Below are 21,942 nucleotides of genomic sequence, written 5' to 3' on the forward strand. Positions count from 1 at the left end.
GAAATTTATATAGATAATAATTCATAGATTTTAAAACCTTTTTTATAATTTTAAGTGCATGGTTTGTTATATCACAGAGAGTAGGGAGTGAAGAGCTCACAAACAAGCAGCACAAACAAGACATGTGTTGTTTTTTTGAAGGGCATGCAAACCAAAAGCCAACCCCTGAGACAAAAAGTTAAACCACATAATTATATTGTAATGCAAATGAATGCAAATGCTTAGAGAAAGCAGAAAGTCATCTTTGCAATCAGGGCCAACTTTAGGGGGCAACAAACTGGACATTTGCCCAGGGCTCCTGTCCTAAAGGGGCCCCCTGCATGTGAAATTTTGTGGGCAGAGGATGTATTGCTCTTTTCATACCCCTTGGCTGAATTCCCGGGTGAAGATGCTTATCATCTATATCCTGTCTATATATCTATCATCTATCTGTCTAGGTATCCATCTCCTATAATTTGTCTATTCCCTATCTATATATCTATCTAATCATGTATCGATCTAGCTTTTTATCTAGACAAAGGAAAAATAGATAGATAGAAGATATTTATATATCTTCTATCTACCTATTTCCTATCTAGCCATCTAGCCATCAAGCAATCTTCTATCACTCTTCTACTGTATTTATCTCTCATATCTATAATCTATCTAGCTATCTATATATAATATATTTCATATTTATGCATCTATAAATCTACCCATCATCAATGTTTCAGATTTATCTTCTATCATCAATCAAACTATCATCTGTCCATCTCCTATAAAATTTTCTACAGTCCCATATTACAGATTGTAGTTTACAAACAGTAGTATGGAAAGGCAAAGTGTTATTATTGTGCAGGACTGAAGGAGCCGCTCACCGGGTGTACATTCAGACAGCCGTCTGTAGGGATGCATATGAGGCCGCAAATTTGCCGCTTTTCTCAATAGAGGGGTCACCACCTCCTCTCCAGTGCGCAGTGGTATGCCATCCGGGCATACGGCTGTGTAAATGTACCCTGAATGTGTCTGCTGGTAAAGCTTTTAGTTTTGCCCAGTGTCCCACTTTGTCTAAAACCGGCCCTGTTTGCAATCTCATATCTACCAACAATATATATATATATACACATGCACACACATATACACTCACCGGCCACTTTATTAGGTACACCATGCTAGTAACGGGTTGGACCCCCTTTTGCCTTCAGAACTGCCTCAATTCTTCGTGGCATAGATTCAACAAGGTGCTGGAAGCATTCCTCAGAGATTTTGATCCATATTGACATGATGGCATCACACAGTTGCCGCAGATTTGTCGGCTGCACATCCATGATGCGAATCTCCGTTCCACCACATCCCAAAGATGCTCTATTGGATTGAGATCTGGTGACTGTGGAGGCCATTTGAGTGCAGTGAACTCATTGTCATGTTCAAGAAACCAGTCTGAGATGATTCCAGCTTTATGACATGGCGCATTATCCTGCTGAAAGTAGCCATCAGATGTTGGGTACATTGTGGTCATAAAGGGATGGACATGGTCAGCAACAATACTCAGGTAGGCTGTGGCGTTGCAACGATGCTCAATTGGTACCAAGGGGCCCAAAGAGTGCCAAGAAAATATTCCCCACACCATGACACCACCACCACCAGCCTGAACCGTTGATACAAGGCAGGATGGATCCATGCTTTCATGTTGTTGACGCCAAATTCTGACCCTACCATCCGAATGTTGCAGCAAAAATCGAGACTCATCAGACCAGGCAACGTTTTTCCAATCTTCTACTGTCCAATTTCGATGAGCTTGTGCAAATTGTAGCCTCAGTTTCCTGTTCTTAGCTGAAAGGAGTGGCACCCGGTGTGGTCTTCTGCTGCTGTAGCCCATCTGCCTCAAAGTTCGATGTACTGTGCGTTCAGAGATGCTCTTCTGCCTACCTTGGTTGTAACGGGCAGCGATTTGAGTCACTGTTGCCTTTCTATCAGCTCGAACCAGTCTGCCCATTCTCCTCTGACCTCTGGCATCAACAAGGCATTTCCGCCCACAGAACTGCCACTCACTGGATGTTTTTTCTTTTTTGGACCATTCTCTGTAAACCCTAGAGATGGTTGTGCATGAAAACCCCAGTAGATCAGCAGTTTCTGAAATTATCAGACCAGCCCTTCTGGCACCAACAACCACGCCACGTTCAAAGGCACTCAAATCACCTTTCTTCCCCATACTGATGCTCGGTTTGAACTGCAGGAGATTGTCTTGACCATGTCTACATGCCTAAATGCACTGAGTTGCCGCCATGTGATTGGCTGATTAGAAATTAAGTGTTAACGAGCAGTTGGACAGGTGTACCTAATAAAGTGGCCGGTGAGTGTATATATTTATTTATTTTAATTCGTCAATTTGTTTAATCAACCTGAAATATATCATGTGAAACAGCATACAACCAGAGTAAAAAGAGAGGCATCAAAATCCCCAGATTAAGAAGAATGTTACAACCAAATTTTATGTTATCATTTTATATTGGGAATTTCTTTTTAATTAATTCTCTCCCATGAATGATAATCTAGATATCCTACCCACTCCATGGACTTTATTGATCTTAACAAATATATTTAACCCCCTTGCTGACGAGTGACATTGGAGGCATTTAAATCCTGACATTAAAACCGCCATATTGGATTTGTCGTTGTACAGGGGTTTTTAATTTTTGTAAATGTATGAAAACATTATAAAACCTATATAAATTTGGTATCCCCGTGATCGCACTGACCCAAAGAATAAAAGTAGATGTGTCATTCAGGGTGCACAGTGAAAGCTGTAAAATCCAAGCCCACAAGAAAATGACATAAGTCCTTTTTTTTAACCAATTTTGCTACGTTCGAAAATTTTTTCCCAGCTTCTTAGTCGCATTATGGAATATAAAATACAGTCAATATGAAGTGCAATTTATTACGCAGAAAAAACAAGTCCTCACACAGCTCCCTACATGGAAAAATAAAAAAGTTATGGATTTTTGAAGGTGGGGAGTGAAAAATGAATGAAAACTCAAAAATGAAAGAGAGCCTGGTCATTAAGGGGTTAATTTACATACACTCAAAAATCATTATAGTAAGTGATAATTACAATTAAGGTCCCATGGAATACTTAGACACCATGCACAGTTTTATTGTGCAGCTTGTCAAATATCCTTTTACCATATATGTTCATTTTGCAGTCCATGATCCTTTGAGACCAGGGGTGGAGTTATAGATAATAATATCTTACCACTTCTTCAAAACTTTTTTGTTTTACACCTTGAACAACAGTCCAAGTAATAGAGGCCAAGCTAGAAACAGTGGGCTCTTTGGCTTCTATCAGGATGACATTGCTGCTTTCACTTATCATCCCAGAATTTTTAGCAACAGTTACAGCTGTCTGCAGATTGTCACCTGAGGAGAAATATTACAATGTTGTACAAAGGTATCTGAGAAAATATTTCACGCTAGTATGATAAAAGAAAACATAAAATGACAAAAAAACAATGGAGAAGAGTGACCTTACATTTAAATTGGGACCGGACAAACTAACATGAGTCCAAGTGATTCCCGGGGGTCAAGTGACGCCCCCCACCCAACACACACACACAACCAAATCAGATCCGTTTTCTTTGATAGGGGTCCAATCACTACAAAACATAGATGGTACAGTATTACCTGTAATCATAACGGTTCTGATCCTGGAATTAGTCAGTTCCTTTAACACAGGTCTGGTTTCTAATTTAAGACGATTTTCCATTATAAGAAGTCCAAGGAAACATAGGTCACTTTCCACCTCATCTCTTGTAATAAAAGGAAACATTATTAACTGATATACAATACAAACCAGTAAGACACAGTCATAGCAGTTACATGGTACGAGTCTAAGAGATTATAAGGTGACATGGAAATAAAAATCGTAAGTTATTACCATACATTACTCGTGTATAAGCTGAGTTCTTAAGCACAAAAATGTGCTGAAAAACCCCACCTAGGGGTGAATAAAAAAATAATCTTACATACTCACCTTCCGGCACCCCGATGCTCAGCGCGGCTCCTCTTCTTTCTGCCTCTATTAGCTGGCAGAGCCACAGCCATGTGCTCTGCCGGCCGGCGCACACTATGGTCTTGCCGCTGATTATGTCATAGTATGCAACGGCCGAGTGCATGGATGTGCCTCTGCCGGCTGTTACAGCAGAGAGAAGAAGAAAGGAGCCGCGCCGAGCATCAGGGGCGCCGGAAGGTGAGTATGTTAGTTTATTTTTTTATGTGCTGGGCAAAATGGGGGCTGGCTGGCTATACACTACTGGGGGCTGGCTGGCTATATACTACGGGGGCTGTGACCAATGCATTTCCCACCCTCGGCTTATACTCAAGTTAATATTTTTTCCCAGTTTTTGGTGGTAAAATTAGGGGCCTTGGCTTATACTGGAGTATATATACGGTAAGTTACTATAAAATTATTATTCTTAACTGTAAACTTCTCATCTCTAACATTGAATGTTGATAATAGCTGGGCGCATGACTCCCATTTAATATATTTCTTTAACTGCTGCATACCATAATGCTTTCGGTCTTCGAATTTCTTTGTTTATTTAACTTATGTCGTATTCAGTGCTGGGGATATCAGAGCAGCAATTATCTATCGTCAAGTTCTGGCTGTCCAGCCTTTAGACTGAATCAGCATCAGACATTGTGATCTCCTTTCAACAAAGGTCAGCAACAAGAACATAATATCAATACAAAAAAATGTCCCATGTATGAAAGCTGAACTTCCCATGGAGGCAGAGCACACAGCTGCTTTGGTGCTTATTGAGGAGAGTGGGCCTAGTGCTAAACTCCTTAAAGAGAACCCGTCATGCAAAATAACCCCCCTAAACTAAATATATTTTCATAAACTGCCATTAGAGAGCATTGCCTCTATCCCTTCATTGTCCCTCTACATGCCTGTAAACCTAAGCAATGAGGTCCTAAATCTGTATGCAAATGACCTGTGAAATGTCCAATGAAGCATTAGCATATTCAAGCTGTCCACTCTATTCATGAGTGGGAGGCACAGCCACACCCCCAGTGCTTGACTGACAGCCTGTATAATGATGTGAGGCTGTATAATGATGTGCTTCCTGGTGGCCACGCCCCCTGCAGCCTGTGTGTGCATGTGTGTGTGTATAGGAGAGATACAGCAGCTCCAGGCAGCCATGTTACAGCAGAACATGTCAGATTCATGTGTAGCTGATGTCTGTGTCTCTCACCTGCATATTAGGAGGATGCAGCATGTCAGCAGATGCAGCACACACACACTAGCCATGCTTTACTATACATTACACACAGACATGAGCAGGGGGAGGAGAGGGGAGGGGTAACAGGGGTGACATCACTGCCTCTGACCATGTGACCAGCCTCATTTACATGATAAAGAATAGATGATTTTACAATGAATAATGTATGAAATAACTAGATAAAGCCTGGGATGGGATCCTAGTGAGCTGCTCCAACAGGTAGAGGTGACAGGACTAGTGACACAGACCTGATGACAGGTGTCCTTTAAGTTGCTTCTAAACATAGAGTCACTGCATTTTCCTGCAGCCACCACTAGAGGGAGCTTAGTCCCAATCTCTGTTGATTGTTCTTATTCAATGAGCTTCCCCTACTGGTAGCAGCAAGCAGCTCATTTTGTTAGTTACTATGTGATTACATTCAACTTACAATTGTTTTTATAAAGCACATTTATAAAGTTTTTTATTATTGAAGAACTTTTCAATTTAATAGAAAAATAGCTAGGAACAATATAAAAGTTTTGGTAATGGTCCCCACAGTATCTGTATAAGACATAAGAGAAGACCTTACCGTTTCAATGCCTTGATGTTGATATTTACACTTCTGTCCAATATTTTGTATGCCAGCCCAATAACGCGGAATCCTTGCTTCGTGTAAACCTCCAGCTCATCTGGGAAGTTGATGGGAACTGTTTGGTAGAACACAATGTAATCAATTTCTATAATAATTTGTTTTTTTTTGTCATTTAAAGAATTCCCAATTGTTGCAAATTCTAAAGACTAAACAGAGACACCTAAAAGATACCGATTCAAGAGGTGGCGATGGTCAACAGTTATAAAAATATATAACAGAGTTTTACATTTGGCTCTTGGTTCTGTATTAATGTATTGGATTTGCTCTTAGTGCTGCATTTATTTACACTCACCGGCCACTTTATTGGGTACACCTGTCCAACTGCTCGTTAACACTTAATTTTTAATCAGCCAATCACATGGCGGCAACTCAGTGCATTTAGGCATGTACACATGGTCAAGACAATCTTCTGCAGTTCAAACCGAGCATCAGTATGGGGAAGAAAGGTGATTTGAGTGCCTTTGAACGTGGTATGGTTGTTGGTGCCAGAAGGGCTGGTCTGAGTATTTCAGAAACTGCTGATCTACTGGGATTTTCACGCACAACCATCTCTAGGGTTTACAGAGAATGGTCCGAAAAAGAAAAAACATCCAGTGAGTGGCAGTTCTGTGGGCGGAAATGCCTTGTTGATGCCAGAGGTCAGAGGAGAATGGGCAGACTGGTTCGAGCTGATAGAAAGGCAACAGTGACTCAAATCGCCACCCGTTACAACCAAGGTAGGCAGAAGAGCATCTCTGAACGCACAGTACGTCGAACTTTGAGGCAGATGGGCTACAGCAGCAGAAGACCACACCGGGTGCCACTCCTTTCAGCTAAGAACAGGAAACTTAGGCTATAATTTGCACAAGCTCATCGGAATTGGACAGTAGAAGATTGGAAAAACGTTGCCTGGTCTGATGAGTCTCGATTTTTGCTGCAACATTCGGATGGTAGGGTCAGAATTTGGCGTCAACAACATGAAAGCATGGATCCATCCTGCCTTGTATCAACGGTTCAGGCTGGTGGTGGTGGTGTCATGGTGTGGGGAATATTTTCTTGGCACTTTTTGGGCCCCTTGGTACCAATTGAGCACCGTTGCAACGCCACAGCCTACCTGAGTATTGTTGCTGACCATGTCCATCCCTTTATGACCACAATGTACCCAACATCTGATGGCTACTTTCAGCAGGATAATGCGCCATGTCATAAAGCTGGAATCATCTCAGACTGGTTTCTTGAACATGACAATGAGTTCACTGTACTCAAATGGCCTCCACAGTCACCAGATCTCAATCCAATAGAGCATCTTTGGGATGTGGTGGAGCGGGAGATTCGCATCATGGATGTGCAGCCGACAAATCTGCTGCAACTGTGTGATGCCATCATGTCAATATGGAGCAAAATCTCTGAGGAATGCTTCCAGCACCTTGTTGAATCTATGCCACGAAGAATTGAGGCAGTTCCGAAGGCAAAAGGGGGTCCAACCCGTTACTAGCATGGTGTACCTAATAAAGTGGCCGGTGAGTGTATGTTGCTATATGCATGTTATGGGATTGGTTTGGGAGCTGTTTTTATGTTTTAAAGGAAAACTACCATTTGAAAACAGTCATTCTGACCCACACATACCTGCACATAGCTCTAGATGAGATGATGCAGGAACATATCTTCTTTAACCACAGAAACCGGTCGTTCTGTTGTAAAATCTAATCTTATATTATGCCAAGTAACCATACGGTCACACAGGCCGATCCGTGCTTGGGCATTAGCATAATTATTCAGGCTCCATCCCAGCCTCCCCCCACCCTCCTCACTACCGAGAGATGGTGACATCCCCAACCTCTACCACTTTGATCCTTTTACCCCCACAGCCAATGGCTGGTGTCAGCATTCTGTCGTTATTTACAGCGGAGATCAATGACTGCAGTAATATGCATATTTCCACCGTCACTATGCAGCCATAGTAGTGTGTACTAGTCCAAATAGAAAACGTCTCGGTACACTACAGGATCTTCTTGCTTGAAAATACATTTTTTGTTCAGTCGCTCGTTGACGTGCACCACACCATCGGAGTGCTGTCCATACAACTATAGTGTGTACTAGTGGCTGTGGGAAACTAACTGCCAAGTATCTTGATTAACCAATGCCAGCACATCTTTTCTATTACTTTGGTAAACCGCGCAGTTTAGGAAAGAGTATTCATATAAGGATGCCCATTGAGTCTTTGGTTAGATGAGGGTATTCATATAAGGATGCCCATTGTTTCCCCATTTGTAGGTGCTTCTAACCTGTATCTGGTTTGCAAAATGAGGCTACCATCTCTGGAGCTCCTTTCATGTAGACTGCATATTCATCTCCATTGAGAATTTGGGTGATCACAGACATGCGCTGCAGTCCGGAAGAGAATGGAAATTGTTGCAGGATGACTACACCTTCAATGGTGACCTAGCCGCAATAAAGGTTACAGCTATTCATTAAGAGATATATAATTTATCTTCAATCGACAGTTTTCTATACAAAACAATCCACAGTATTTATATAAAGAAAACCAAGCTAAGCAAGAAGGCACTCACCCTGCAAATGTTACACCTAGGGCTAGAATCATTTGGGCTTATTCTGCATATGGGCCTTATATACATAACTTCTCACAAAATCAATCTCCAAATATAGTTTACCTTATTTGCTTCAGGGCCTGGTTTCACAGTCATGGATTGCATAGATTCTTCACAGTGACCTACTGGGGCCTCTTCAATGTTCTTAATAAAGATTATAAAATCCATTAAAATGAATCAAAGTAAAAATTTGTCAAGATCACTCAATCAAATTTTACATTGTTACATACAGTTATATTAGCAGTTAAAGGACATCTATCACCAGGATGAAGGATTGTAACCCAAGCACACTGACATGCAGGTGTGTGCTCTTCTTTAGGATTCTTATGCACTTGTTTTTAAGGATAAAAGGCTTTAAAAATTAGGTAAATGAACCTGAGGGGCTCCAGGCTCCCTTATAACCTTTGGAGTCTGGAGCCCCTCAGGCTCATTTGCATAATTTTACAATCCCATTTTTTGTAAGAACCAGTGAATAAGAGGATAAAAAAGCAGATCCTGCCAGAGGGGGCACACACCGGTGTGATTGGGTTACAGTCCTTAATCCTGGTAGTAGATGTCTTTCAATATCCATTTACAAACTAATTCTTTGGGGTTTTCACATTTTACTTAGGATCATGTAAGAGGGACAGAATGTATCCAGCCAGTGACCTCAAAAATTTTCAGGTCTAGGAGTTTAAAGAAACTGAGTTAAAACAAAACTCAAAATGTATACGCTAACTTGACCCATCTTTTGTGGAAGCGCCCTAAGCTTCATAGATACTGGACCAAGGTTTTGGAAGATCTTGAAAAAGCTTTCCAGCTAGAAATCGATTGGGATACAATGATATATATGTTTGGCCACTGGAAGGATAAAAAGATACCCAAGAATACTCAGTCTGAAATAGTGCAGACTTTGTATATTGCTAAAAATATAATTGCTCAAAATTTGTTCTCAAAAATGCTCTATGCATACAGAATTGGCTGCTATATATGGTAAAAATTGCTGGATATGAGCAGATTTATTGATGAGGGAGAAAGAGAGAATTTATTTACATATTTTTTTTCTTTTTCCGGTTTCTCTTCAAAATGGTGGGGTAGAAGTAAATCAATTATTTGGGATATTTGAGAAATATATATCACGTATCATCTGAGCTATTATGTTATGTATTATTAAAGAAATATTCAGCTGATTAAAGATATTGAGTTGATTAGAATGTGAAGGTTTTATATTCTATTTATTTGCTATTTTTAATTATGCATGGAAATGTATGCAACTCTTTTTGATAAAAAAATTAATAAAGATCATTTGTAAAAAAGAAAATTGACATTGTTACAAAAAGTTATATAGGTAGTTAATATTCATTTTCAGACTAATACTATGGTTCTTTCACAATTTACTTCTTATCACGTAACAGAAGACAGAATTTACCCAGCCAGTGAACTCAAACATTTTCAGGTCCAGCGGATCTCCTTGTACACTCCCATCCAACACAATCAATGAATGGCAGGAGGCCATAGCTCCTAACAGAGGCCCCCAGGAAAGTGATGAGCTGCTTGTGACTGGAATGATATCCTGAAATCTGAAAATGAGCAAAGGATCGAAGCATTAATGTTTTAAAATATTAAATCTATACTATGGTATACAACTGACTAACAGCATTGTGCGTTCTTCAGATGTGCCATAGAGGTGAATGGAGATGTAACATGTGGGAATGACCAGCTACTACCATCAATCATTATTAAAACTAGTAAGGGTCCCAGCAATCAGACCTTACCAATCACACCATCCTACACTATCTTATGCATCATGGATAAGTGTCAACCATTTTTAGGATAACTCAATCTGTGGCTACAGTGACCACAAATGTATTCAGTTATATAAAAACTGGCAGCAATTTATTCCAGGGCTATGTTTCGGCCTCCCTCTAACACAATACACAGGGTGTCGGTGAATAGACCAGTGCAGTGTCTTATTCTGCACCAGATAAATCATGTTGGACGATATATACTGTCCCAGAGTCATACTTTGGGACAGAATTTTCTGGTTCACAGACTAAGAAAGGGGTGGAGCCTAATGCAAGGCCTAGAAAAATCAGAGGCTGTTTGGACTAGTAAGAAAACTGCCAAAAAATGGTTCAAAACCAACAGTTATTATGGGGCACGGTATTTCAGGTGCAAATAACTGCAGAACTTTGTTGCAGACAGATTGATAGACTCCTTTAAAGATTTATAGGAAGTAAAAGATTAGCCATCTAGTTTATACTTTGAATATATATTATAAGTCAATGTATCAAAGAAATATACACAATAATTTACTTCATAACACAATGAAACTGAGCAATGATTTGAAAGTCACTTAATGAAGTGATCGCCCTGCTGTAAGGGTATAAAAAGTCTCAAATTTTAATAAAGGTTGAGCTACTTTGAGAACAAATCCTGCGTCTCTGTGGTGGCTACCGAGCTCATCCTTCTATTAAATTTTGCTCCTCTCCAATATACTGTCCGATCCCACTTGAGGTCCACCCTAACATAATTTGGCACAATTCAACATAAAGCAGATTTAACCAGATTGACTTCAGTACTGCAGTGAACACACAGAGCATAACCTCGGGGATGCCTTATTCTTACACAAACTTCTCCATGTCTCCTCTATCTCAAAGTCTGCTGCCAGTATTTCTTTGGAACGAACCATAGAATATCCTTGAGATACTTAAAGTATATTGGAGAAGGTATATTTATGTGCTGCTGATATTGTTAGGTTACATAATTATATTAACTGTATAAATGCTGATGAGGTCTTGATAATTGATCTTGACAATCTTCTCTATTAGGACTAATGTTTTAAGCTGGAGAGAGCCTTAGATAACAACTACAACAATACCTGTATCATGTGTACAGTATATTGTTACATTGTCTGTAGAGTGATATCAATTATATTAGTTATGAATTAACTTTTTTTTCAGAAGGTATATTGTTTTATCAGTAGTTATTAAATTTATGAAATTTACCATGTTTACCAGTGCTAGTCTTTTCCATATTTGCCTATGAATAAACATAGAAGGGTCCAACAAGTGAGAATCCTTCTTCCTCACCTTCTTCAAGTAGGAAAATTTTTGCCAAATTGGGGTGTCCAAATCAGACAAATCTATCTAATACCTGTTGGTTTTCCAGGCAAGATATATTAAAGATCAATCTACTAAATGGATAATTACTGTATATACTCGTGTATAAGCCGAGTTTTTCAGCAAAAAATGATAAAAAAAAATTAATACTCACCCTCCGGTGTCCCCAATGTTCGTCGCGGCTCCCGATCCCTGTCGCAGCTCCCGGCGGCTCCCCGTGTCTTCTCTTCTGTCTTCTATCTTCTCTAGCCGGCAGAGTCGCGTCCATGCGATCTGCCGGCCGTCGCACACTGTGATGCGACGCTGTCGCCACGGATGACGTCATCAGCGGCGACAGCGCTGCATCACAGTGTGCGACGGCCAGCACAATCTCACGGCCAGAGAAGACTGAAGAGTGAAGAAGCCGCCGGGAGCCGCGACGAACATCGGGGACAACGGAGGGTGAGTATTAAGTTTATTTCTTTATCTGTATACTAATAGGGGCTGCTGTATACTACTGAGGGCAGACTGTATACTGATGGGGGCAGGCTGTATACTGATGGGGGCAGGCTGTATACTGATGGGGGCAGGCTGTATACTACTGGGGGTAGGCTGTATACTACTGGGGGTAGGCTGTATACTACTGGGGGCAGGCTGTATACTGCAAGGGGGCAAGCTGTATACTGCAAGGGGGCAAGCTGTATACTGCAAGGGGGCAAGCTGTATACTGCAAGGGGGCAAGCTGTATACTGCAAGGGGACAAGCTGTATACTGCAAGGGGACAAGCTGTATACTGCAAGGGGACAAGCTGTATACTACTGGGGGCAGGCTGTATGCTACATGGGGGCAGGCTGTATGCTACATGGGGGCAGGCTGTATGCTACATGGGGCTGGCTGTATGCTACATGGGGCTGGCTGTATGCTACATGGGGCTGGCTGTATGCTACATGGGGCTGGCTGTATGCTACATGGGGCTGGCTGTATACTACATGGGGGCTGGTTGGCTGTATACTACATGAGGGCTGGTTGGCGGTATACTACATGGGGGCTCGTTGGCTGTATACTACACCCTCGGCTTATAAAACTGGTTTTCCCAGTTTTCGGTGGTAAAATTAGGGGTCTCGGCTTATACTCGGGTCGGCTTATACTCGAGTATATACGGTAATAGGATATCGGTGAAGGAGTGACCCCTGGAACTCCCAACAATCGGCTGTTTTAATGCCTGCTACACTTCTTCCGGCTCCGTTTATCGAGTACCGGCCAGATCACTTCAAATGCTTTACATGTGACATATAGAGTTAAAATAAGAATCTAGACCTAAATGCAAACAACAAAGTTTCAAAAGTCTTACAAGCAGAAAATCCCTACAAGTCTATACATGCTCTCGAAGATTTCGTGTAACAGTTAGGTATGTTCAAAATAGTTTCAACATTTATAAGGAAGAGAGATGAAAGCATTCCACACCATACATTCTGAATTTTCACAGAATTTTCTCATATTGCGCTGTGAATGCATCATAGCCTAAGATAACATTTATTACATTAGTTTGCGTAATTTTCTGCAACTAAGCTGTTAATGCTAGCACTTTACACATAATGTTACCCAACTGCAGAGCGATATGGTTGCATGCATCCAGGGTTTCTCTCGGATTGTTACGTTTATTATGGACCAATCTGAATAATACCATGAGCTATAAAACTATTAGAACTGATTTGAAGATAGACCTACTCTACAACCACAAGCTGTACACAAGCTGTACACTACAGTGATGTAATGTAAAATACTGTAAAAGAGACTATGTGCATGTGTAACCCCAATCTAAACTGCAACATTCAATTGTTTCATTGTTTATATATAAGAATTTGATATCAAAGTAAAAATCTGCGGTATGAGTTACCAAAAAAGTACAATTGTGATCATCCAACAATATGAAAGACCTTTAGACAAGTGCTCATTCTAACACTTACCGATATCCATTGGAAGGGACTATTCCCCATAAATCCAAGCCATCTTCTGTTAAGGTTCCAGTCTAGCAAAAACAATTTACAACAATTATGTAGAAATCGAATTCTTACAGTAAAATTTGTTAGTGATACCTATATAATCAGCAGGTGAGGACTTCAATCTGCATCAGTTTTATCATGATTCCACAATAAACTCATAAGCACTCAAAGAATTCTCCAGTCCAAAGTGAAAATGCATCATACATAGCAAATATATAGTAAACATTTGTGGTGCCCTCATTTTTAAAGCTCCATTTGTTCATCTTACATACCACAAAATATGCATAATCTACAACTGCGGCAACAAAATGAGAAAGTCCAAGTCCTAAATTACTTATGATCAAATGATCGTGAAAAGATGATTTAGCCCAGTAGAACCCACATCTATTCAGGGGTTATTTCATAATACAGTCAGTTTCCAACTTTAAGGAAACCTGCCACGGGGAATCTACTATCAGAAGGAGATCTGATGGTAGATTCCTCCTGCCTGCCTCTGCCCTAATCTGTAATTTAATAACCCTGGGACCTAAACTAAACTTTATTTTAGTAATATGCAAATTAACTGAAGAGGCTACTCTGCTCTGCAGTTAATTTGGATATTACTAAAATAATGTTTTTAACAAGTAAGGTTACCGTAGGTTCCAGAATTATTAAATTACAGATTAGGGGATAGGAAGGAATGAGGAATCTACCATCGGGTCTACGTCTGATACTAAATTCCTCATGGTAGGTTTCCTTTAAGGACACCTGACTTACAGATGCCTCCCAGTTAACAAACTTCTCTGCCTACAGTGACCTCTGGTGAAGCTCACTAGATTCTAGTAATGCGATATAACCTTGTTTGTAACCGAGTTGCTGATGTTACAGTTGTGTGCCGGCCGGGCCGTGCGCATGGAGATGTCGCGGTCCTAGCGCCGGCCTGAAGAAGAAGAGGCGCTGCAGACGGAACTGCCGCGGACCCGCCATGGATATGAAGATGGAAGCGGAGCTGCCCGGGCTGTCAGAATGGTGAGTACTGAGTTTATTATTTTTAGGGGCTGGCTGGCTGTATACTACAGGGGGCTGGCAGGCTGTATGCTACAGGGGGCTGGCAGGCTGTATGCTACAGGGGGCTGCCAGGCTGTATGCTACAGGGGGCTGCCAGGCTGTATGCTACAGGGGGCTGCCAGGCTGTATGCTACAGGGGGCTGCCAGGCTGTATGCTACAGGGGGCTGGCAGGCTGTATACTACAGGGGGCTGGCAGGCTGTATACTACAGGGGGCTGGCAGGCTGTATACTACAGGGGGCTGGCAGGCTGTATACTACAGGGGGCTGGCAGGCTGTATACTACAGGGGGCTGGCAGGCTGTATACTACAGGGGGCTGGCAGGCTGTATACTACAGGGGGCTGGCAGGCTGTATACTACAGGGGGCTGGCAGGCTGTATACTACAGGGGGCTGGCACGCTGTATACTACAGGGGGCTGGCACGCTGTATACTACAGGGGGCTAGCACGCTGTATACTACAGGGGGCTGGCACGCTGTATACTACAGGGGGCTGGCACGCTGTATACTACAGGGGGCTTATACTCAAGTATATACGGTAGATTTGAAAAAATACAATTAGCATTGGAAAGATCTGAAAAGTCAAAATTCTTATTTAGTCTTCATAAAATTTAATTGATGCAAGAAACAACAATCAATACCTTGTCAAAGCAGAACAGGTTCACAGACCCACAGAGGTTAATACGTTGAGGACTAATACAGAAGATTCCAGATTTCTCAAGTCTTTTCTGTGCATAGATGATTCCTGCTGTTAGAGCAGCTGGAAGAGCAGGAGGAACTGCAATAGTGATGACATCAAGTGCTTTCTTTACAACCTCCCCAGCATCAGCCTAGTCCAAAATGAAAAAGAACATACAACTAAAGAAGGGTTTCCGATTGTGGAGTCAATTAATAAACTTTAAAGGAAATCTACCACCAGGATGAAGGACTGTAAACCAAGCACACTGACATACTGGGGCGTGCCTTCTCCGCCAGGATCTGCTCTTCTTTTAGCTTTTTATGTCCTGTTTTTTTTTTTTTTTTAAAAGCCTTTTACAATTATGTAAATGAGCCTGAGGGGCTGTGGGCTCCAGGCTCCCTTAACACCTATGGAGCCCACAGCCCCTCAGGCTCAGGTTCTTTTGCCTAATTTTTAAAGCCTTAAAAAAAACAAAAACAAGGAGGGGGCACACACTAGTATGTCAGTGTGCTTGGCTTACAATACTTGATCCTGTAGTAGATGTCCTTTAACTGCATTTTAAAAATCAATCAATATACATATGACATTCATTCTACAAAAGCTGAAGAGTTGAATAGTTTCCTTGCTGGTCACATAACACTGCTCAGGATCAGTAGAAAAAAACAGGAGATAGCTCACAAATACAGCCACCATTATGTACACTTCTAATAGGCTTGAGAATAAGCAATTCTGTTGAGCCAACTATATGGTGATATAATCCCTGTATTGATATAACTGTATTCATCCGTATTGTATCAGCACACTGCTACAGCACACTGTTACCTTAGTACTGGGAAATACTTTGTACAATATCTAGGTATTAAGATACAAGTTTATGTTTTAAATTACATATTTATTGGTAAAACTGATGGAGAAAAAGACTTGGGGGTATTGGTGGATGGTAAACTCAATTTTAGTGATCAGAGCCAGGCAGCTGCTGCTAAAGCAAATAAAATTATGGGATGTATCAAGAGGAATAGATATTCCCCATTACCTGAACGGGCAGTACAGGTGATCCCCTACTTAAGGACACCCGACTTACAGACAACCCATAGTTACAGACAGACCCATCTGACCTCTGGTGAAGATTTCTGAATGCTTTACTATAGTCCTAGATTGCAATACTCAGCTGTAAAGTGTCTGGAATGAAGCTTTATTGATAATCCTTGGTCCCATTACAGCAAAAAATGTCCAATTGTCACTGGGGCCAAAAAAATTTTTTGTCTGGATCTACAATTATAAAATATACAGTTTCGACTTACATACAAATTCAACTTAAGAACAAACCTCCGGACCCTATCTTGTACGTAACCCGGGGACTGTCTGTACAAGGATCTTCTACCAGGACAAGGGGGAATGCTCTACACCTAGAGGAGAGAAGGTTCTACCATCGCCATAGACAGGGATTCTTTACTGTAAGAGCAGAGAGACTATGGAACTCTCTGCCACAAGATGGTGTAATGGCTGATAATTGGGACGTGTACCAGAGGGGCCTAGATGCCTTTCTGGAGAGCAATGATATTGATTCTGTTGATTCAGGGAGTTATTCTGACCGCAATATTAGGGGCTGCAAAGGAATTTTTCCCTGCTTTGGCCCAATTGGCATCAGTCTTGTAGGGCTTTTGCCTTCTTCTTGATCAACATGGTATAATTTATAGGCTGGACTGATGTCTTTTTCTAAGCTTTTTTTTACTATGATACAACTCATATCATATTTCATATCAAGCAGAAATTATGACATCATTGGGTTTATAATGTTCGGGCTGGTATATAATTATGATATTACTGTTATTAATAATCCAAACAAAAAGTGTCATACCCCATCTAAAGCAAATACACAAATGGCATAGACCATCCCAACCAAGGACAAACCAATCAGACAGCAAAGGAATATCATTGCATCCCTGTATAGCTTGTAGTTCACAGGTTTAGGGTACAGAATGGACCGTACCAGTTCACCTTTTGCTGTATTAAAACCTACAATTAAAAGAACATAATTACAAATACAAAAAAATATGTTGAAATAGTAAATAATAAATAATAAATTAACATTGTGTTTTGGTCTGGGGTAGGATTCACACTCTCAACCCTAAACACTTTGATTGCAAGGTTTGAACAGTCCAAATGCCCATACCGGCACCTTCATAGCTAGCACGTGCCACAGTTGGGTTCCATGGAATGTGCTTATTGTAAAATAGAGCACTGTAGGTGTGTGTGTTTTATTAATAATTGTATTCCTGGAACTGGTAGATCTAGTTCACTCCTACACTTATGGGATGACCCATGAGTGAATGTGGTAAGTTGATCATTCCATTCCTTGTTCTCCTTACAGGTTTCCCACACAGGCGACAAAATCTGCACAGTAAAGTTCATGATCTCCACACCCTCTTTATAGATATTACAGATTGTATGTGTAGACACACGCTGGTACACCTTTCCTCATCCGGGGCTGGTACGATAGGTAGTGTCAGTAGTTGATCGCCTATGGCACCACCCTGCCACCCAACCTTAGGGGAATCATCCCCCGGAGTCCTGTGCTATATTCCTTGGAAGTGTCCAGTGCTACAAACCCTTTGGGGGGGGGGGGGGTGCTGTGTAACAGGTGATTTTACAGTTTGGCTGGGAAGAAGGGGATGCAATTTTGCCTATATGCCTAAGGCAGAAAGAGGAAAAAACATCTACCTATTGCACAAATGTATTCAATTTAAAAAAAATGATATAAATGGTCTATCACAATAAATGATGGGTTATATAGGGCCAGCACATTCCCTAAGGGAAAAGAAAAACATACCCTGGATTATGATAAATGCTTAGCTACTTGACAAATAAAGTTAAAATTACCGTATGTTGCTATTAAAAGAAATCTGTCAGCAGAAATTGACCATACAAACCAGTACCAGTTGGTTGTCAAACAGGTTAACACCTTTCAGTTCATGTTTCTTTCATGTTCCAGTGTAGTGACACCGTCCAGATGTTAGATGTAAATTGGTTGTATAAAGTCAAAGAAGCGGAGAGTTCACTGAAGTCAAGCTCTCCCCGCCTCAGAACACCCCTTCACTGCAATTGACTGTCCTGCATCCAGCAACACCAATATCTGCCTCTCCTGTAGTCTGATGTATAATGTCATAACAAGCTCAATGGGTGTTCTTAGATGGAGAGAGCCTTACTCTCTGCCTCCATGACTTTATACAACCAGTTTACATTTCACTACAAAGTTAATTTTCTGGATGATGCCACCACACTCAGATATGAAGGGGTGAACCTTCTTTATGACACATTGGTAGAATTGGGTCCATTTCTCCTGAAAGGTTCAATTTAAGCACAAGGACCTAGAAATGCAGAAGCAGAAGCCATTTAAACCCCAGCCTCCCATCCACTCCAAATGTTATGCTACAAGTAGAGATGAGTGATTATATACTTTGATTTATAGATTCGGAATGAATTTCAAGATTTTCAGACTTATATTGTACTTAGAATACAACAGAAGTCTAAAGCATCTGTTGAACGTTTGATCGTTTTTGTTGTCCATTTGCACCACATTCATTAAGCTTCCATTACATTACTTTTTCCTTTTTTTAATTAAACCTCCCCTGTGCTTCTAACAACTATTTCCAAGACAACTAAAGATACATTGGTTCGGGATAAATAGATTCAGACCCAAATTAATCTTGTAGAAATTCGGCAGAGTGAATCTTGGATTATTCACTCATCTCTAGCTGTAAGTATATTAATGCAATTGGAATTTTTGGGTATTTTTTCCCATTTGTTACAGGATGTAGAATGCCATGATCAATGTTACATACCTGTTCTTAATACAACGGCTTTCACATAGTCTGAAGACTTGGTCTGGATGACTTGAGTCCCACAGAACAGCACATGTCGCTTGTAATCATGCACACTATGAACCTTCCATGGCTCAGTATTGTCTGTATTTGGCAGGGGTGTCTTAGTAACTGGGATGCTTTCACCTTAAATGTTAAAAAAACAAGCCTAAAGTATGCCATAGTACTTTCACATATTTATTCATTCTCAGGTCATTGATGGGCATGTGCCATGAAGTCCCCAGGAGCCAGTGGGCAAAGTGATAAAACAGTGATAAAGGGCAGAGAGAGATCCTGTAGTGCCTAATACTACTCTGATCCTGTATAGGACCACTGCAAAGGACCGTCTTTTATATAAATATGTAGTAGACAGTAATACTACTGGCCAGTGAGCTGTACCATTTCTCTCCAGATGGTTTTACCCAATTGTACCACATGTACGTCAATTGTTCTTAATCATCAGAGCCGGGGGGTTACTACAGCAGTAGCAGTCATAGCAGCTGCTTTTGGGTCCGCAGTGTCAGGGGGCCCCGGCATCTGATCTGACACACTAATGAATGGATGATGTGCATGAATCGGCAGCTCTGATAAGAAATGTCTGGGGAGAGAGAGGGGAAAGCAGAAACACAGGGCCGGGGATCTCTAATTTCCTTACATAGTCAGCAGCTACTGGGACTGACCTGTGTAGGTGTATAAATGTGTATATAAGAACATATATAATCAGCATATGTGCACATAAGTGTATAAATGTGTGTAAGACTGCATACATGTTTAGTACAGTCAGTCCCTGACTTAAGGACACCCAACTTACAGACAGACCTCTCTACCCACTGTGGACCCTTGTGAAGCTGTCTGGATATTTTACTTTAGTTCCAGTCTGCAGTGATAAGATGTGTCTGTAATGAAGTTTTATTGATAATCCTTGGGCAGCACAAAATTTAGAAAATCCCAATTATCACTGGGATAAAAAAATATTTTGTCTGGAGTTAATAAAATATACCTGTTTCGGCTTGCATACAAATTCAAGTTAAGAACTACGTGCATTATAAATATGTGTATACAAACATGTATATTTTCTGAGGGGGTACAGAAGTCTTCAATGGGGTCCTGCTTCTCCTAGTTACCGCTGTATCAGAGGATCACAACAGAGGTCAAAAGTATCAGAAATGTGGTACCACAGTGGTAGTTCTGCACACAACCCACTTTATGGTAAATGCTAGAGGTCTTTGAAAAATATTTTGATATTCTCCATTCTTGGAGCCAGTGAGAGGTTTCGTTCACACTGAGCTTAGAAACTTGCATGTAGTTCAAGTGTAATTGAAAATATGGGGGGGGGGGGTTGTAACATTGTGCTGAACTACTATTGTGGATTTTTGGGAGCTGAACATTTTTGGAAAGGTTTTAGATTAACAGATTAAAAGAAGACTTTCTTTTGTTTCCCTTCTCATGGGCAACATTGTTAAGATGGAAGGAACCCTCTGTAAACCTCCTTCCTTTTAAAGCACCAAACCAATTGAGACTCTAAATATGAGTTTCCAGCTACACAGAACATAAAGAAAATCCATAAAGGTTCTGCAGAGACTGTAAAGCAATTATCTACCGCTATATGCCCTTTGTATTGGCCTTACCTATGCTTAACCCCTATCTACGCCTCTGCTAGACATATTTCTGTACCTATGTAAAAGCACCATATATCACTGACTAATCACTGTATACCAGTGACAAGCCATGCATGTTAAAAGATTTTATATTATTTTATGCATCTTGTATGAAGTCCCATTTTAACCTTACAGTTCATTTGTTTTAGATTTGGAAACAATAGATGATTTAATTGTATACATTTAATAAGTATCCCACTATTATATAAAGCTAGAGAGAAAGACCTGTAAGGTATAGAAGAAGAAAATGTTCAAGCATCCCAACGGACTAGTACATATAAGAATTGGAAGGTGAGCACCTGTCTACTAAAATTTCGGTTTTATGGCTAAGTTATAGCAGAATTTATGGACTAGGATCTAAGCACATACATCTTTAGGATAGAAGTGTTACCTGTAAGCATGCTTTCATTTACTATACATGCTCCACTGATCAGCAGGGCATCACAAGGGAGAAGTGAATTTCTTTCCACCACAATGACATCACCGGGTGCCAAGTGGCGGGACTCTTCCTGGAAGACACCTGTAATGATTGCACAGTTCATAATTTAAAAAGTAAAACTACAAGAGAATTCTAACATTTCACACATATTTGTGACTTTTATGACTCCACTTGCCATTAGATTAACCCCTTTTATTTTCCCCATGTACAGAGCTTTATAAGGGTTTGTTTTCTGTGTGACCAATTGTACTTCAGCTTTCACTATGTGCGCCAAATTACACATCCGCTCTATTCTTTGGGACAGTAGGATTACGGGGATACCAAATTCATACAGATTTTATTTTGTTTTAATAAATTTAAGCTGTGAAAGGTGTCATTTTATGTGGAACATGATGACGTTTTGGGGACTGGATGGATCCAATTTTTTTTATGTGTTGAAAAATGACAAAAAAATGGCATTTGGGACATTTGCCCGCTATTTTTTGCATTTTCCTGTGAAAATGTATCATTTCAGCTGGTTTCTGATGCTATTGAAATTTGACACCCTCAATTTAGAGAAAATTACAGCATAGTTGTTATGCGTTATGGAATATAAGTGGGCTCTATATAAACATATATAATTCTATATAATTCTTATGAATATTCTTCTATTCAAATTCTTATTAATATTGACAAGTCAATGGTTTCTTTTTCTTGACG

The 21,942-nt window shown here is 40.6% G+C and overlaps 1 protein-coding gene across 2 annotated transcripts in view; it reads right to left on the minus strand.

Annotated features, from left to right (window-relative positions):
- LOC140122130 (probable cation-transporting ATPase 13A4) overlaps positions 1 to 21,942 on the minus strand; it is a 90,040-nt gene that overhangs the window by 30,425 nt on the left and 37,673 nt on the right. For both annotated transcript variants that reach the window (XM_072142624.1, XM_072142625.1), the window contains 11 exons: positions 21,196 to 21,324; positions 19,129 to 19,293; positions 17,145 to 17,302; positions 15,249 to 15,437; positions 13,528 to 13,589; positions 9,889 to 10,039; positions 8,544 to 8,624; positions 8,157 to 8,313; positions 5,830 to 5,947; positions 3,661 to 3,785; positions 3,233 to 3,396 (listed from right to left, as the gene is read on the minus strand). In XM_072142624.1, the coding sequence (XP_071998725.1) occupies positions 3,233 to 3,396; positions 3,661 to 3,785; positions 5,830 to 5,947; positions 8,157 to 8,313; positions 8,544 to 8,624; positions 9,889 to 10,039; positions 13,528 to 13,589; positions 15,249 to 15,437; positions 17,145 to 17,302; positions 19,129 to 19,293; positions 21,196 to 21,324 (1,499 nt within the window). The remainder of the gene's footprint in view (positions 1 to 3,232; positions 3,397 to 3,660; positions 3,786 to 5,829; positions 5,948 to 8,156; positions 8,314 to 8,543; positions 8,625 to 9,888; positions 10,040 to 13,527; positions 13,590 to 15,248; positions 15,438 to 17,144; positions 17,303 to 19,128; positions 19,294 to 21,195; positions 21,325 to 21,942) is intronic.

Source organism: Engystomops pustulosus, chromosome 3 (assembly GCF_040894005.1).
Source record: "Engystomops pustulosus chromosome 3, aEngPut4.maternal, whole genome shotgun sequence".
NCBI lineage: Eukaryota > Metazoa > Chordata > Amphibia > Anura > Leptodactylidae > Engystomops > Engystomops pustulosus.